The sequence below is a fragment of the Penaeus monodon genome, chromosome 26 (genome assembly GCF_015228065.2).
Source record: "Penaeus monodon isolate SGIC_2016 chromosome 26, NSTDA_Pmon_1, whole genome shotgun sequence".
NCBI classification, from domain to species: domain Eukaryota; kingdom Metazoa; phylum Arthropoda; class Malacostraca; order Decapoda; family Penaeidae; genus Penaeus; species Penaeus monodon.
The window spans coordinates 34,464,806-34,466,641 of NC_051411.1; the positions used below are offsets into that span (position 1 = coordinate 34,464,806).

The 1,836-nt window shown below is 46.1% G+C and overlaps 1 protein-coding gene across 1 annotated transcript in view; it reads left to right on the forward strand.

Moving 5' to 3' along the window:
- The window catches only part of LOC119589765, a 3,867-nt gene extending 2,968 nt beyond the window's left edge, over positions 1-899 (forward strand). The window contains exon 3 of the mRNA XM_037938338.1: positions 218-899. Within this exon, the coding sequence (XP_037794266.1) occupies positions 218-661 (444 nt within the window). The 3' untranslated portion in view covers positions 662-899. The remainder of the gene's footprint in view (positions 1-217) is intronic.
- The last annotated feature ends 937 nt before the right edge of the window (positions 900-1,836 follow it).

Below are 1,836 nucleotides of genomic sequence, written 5' to 3' on the forward strand. Positions count from 1 at the left end.
GTCTACTGGGCTTGATTATTTTTCGGGTTTCTTGTTGTTCTTTTTCTTTACTTGGTGATGTTTGGTTTTACGTGATTCAGTTTTTTCTTTTCTTTCTTTTTTTTTTTTTTATTTTGCATTTTCCTCTATTCCTCCTCCCCCCTTTCAAATAGCCTTAACTTCACCCCTTTCTTCCCCCGCCTCCGCCAACGGCCCTGACACCCTCCCCTCTCCACAGGTGCCCATGTACACGACCGCCATCAAGAAGGTGCAGGTGCCCACCGTCGCCGTGCAGACGCAGTTCACGACGGTCGTCAACACCGCCCCGAGGGTCGAATACGCCACCGAATACGTCACCTCGACCCTGTACAACCCGCAGGTGCAGTACATCACCCAGCTGCAGACCGTGTACACCACCGCCTACTCCACGAAGACCATCACCAGCACCCTCATCCTGGCCATGACCCAGACCACGACCATGTACCAGCCTGGCTACACCACCAAGGTCCAGCAGCAGACCCAAGTCAAGACCAACATCATCCCCAACTACGTGACGGAGACCAAGAACCACGTGCAGACCGTTTTCCAAACCCAGACGGTCCCCATGTACGTCACGGTCACCAAGAAGGAGCAGCTCTTCACCACCGTGTGTCCTAAGTCGACCGGGGGCTACGGACGCTAAGTCTTAATTAATTCTTAATTAATTAAAGGGATTGGGGGGATTTTTAACGAGGCTCCAACTCCTTCTGCAGTCTGGGACCTTTATTTTCGTCTTCTTTATTGTCATTCTCTACTCTTCCTTCTCGTAAGCCGTCTTCACGTTTTCTTCGACGGCGGGACATCGCAGGGGGGGACTTTCCTAGAAGCTGCCTCCTCGATTCTTCACTCTGTAACAAAGTAATAAAGATGCCCTACGCGAATTGGACTTTGATGAACATGCCTTTTGATAATGGATGAAGCAGCAGGAAGGAAATGTAGTTTATAAGGATGGACAAAATGAAGGTGTATTTTTCGGCATAAACACACGGAAACGACCATATACACGGATATACACTAGCTGCGACATATAAATGTAGATGATGGATGAATATGTTTTCACAGACTAACATAAAAGCTGTCATACACATAGATACATATGTATTTTTCTACGTATATATATATATATATATATATATATATATATATATATATATTTATATATATATTAAATATATATTCTACTTGGCGCCATGTTTCACGTCGAGCTTTGTCCCAGACGCATCGAAGTGTTTTTATGCTGAAATTGTCAAGGAATGTCTACCTCTTGCTTGCTTCCCTTCAGTTTTACCGCTTAGGCTAAGGTCTCCTAATGTGCCTTTACGGATTGCATGTCCGAGGAACATGAGTTGTGTTCGGATCAATTTTCGAAGCTCGCGTCCCTGTCCGACTTCTGAGGACCCCCTCGTTGGACGCTCGGTCGGTGTAAGGGGAGCGCAACATCCTGCGGTAGAAACACATGTCTGCGGCCTCTATATTGCGCCGAGTTTTGAGCCGTCAGTGTCCAGGACTCGCAACCATCTAGGAGAATCGACCGTCGAAAGGTTTTGACGAGTCTGATTTTTAGTTGCACTGAGAGCATGCTGTCTGTTAAGGATGTACCGGAGTTTGGAGAATGCATATTTTGCTAGTCCGAATCTGCTTCCAATTTCTTTCTGGCAACGAGCATCTGAGGTGACAAGAGCTCATAAAAAAAAAAACTGAAGGAGACCTGCTGGTTTTCTATTTCTCCAAGATGCCAAGATGTTCGCTGGCTTCCACAACAGCAACAACATGCTTTTTGGGAGATTATTTATCGATGTGGGCATGAGAACTGTATCA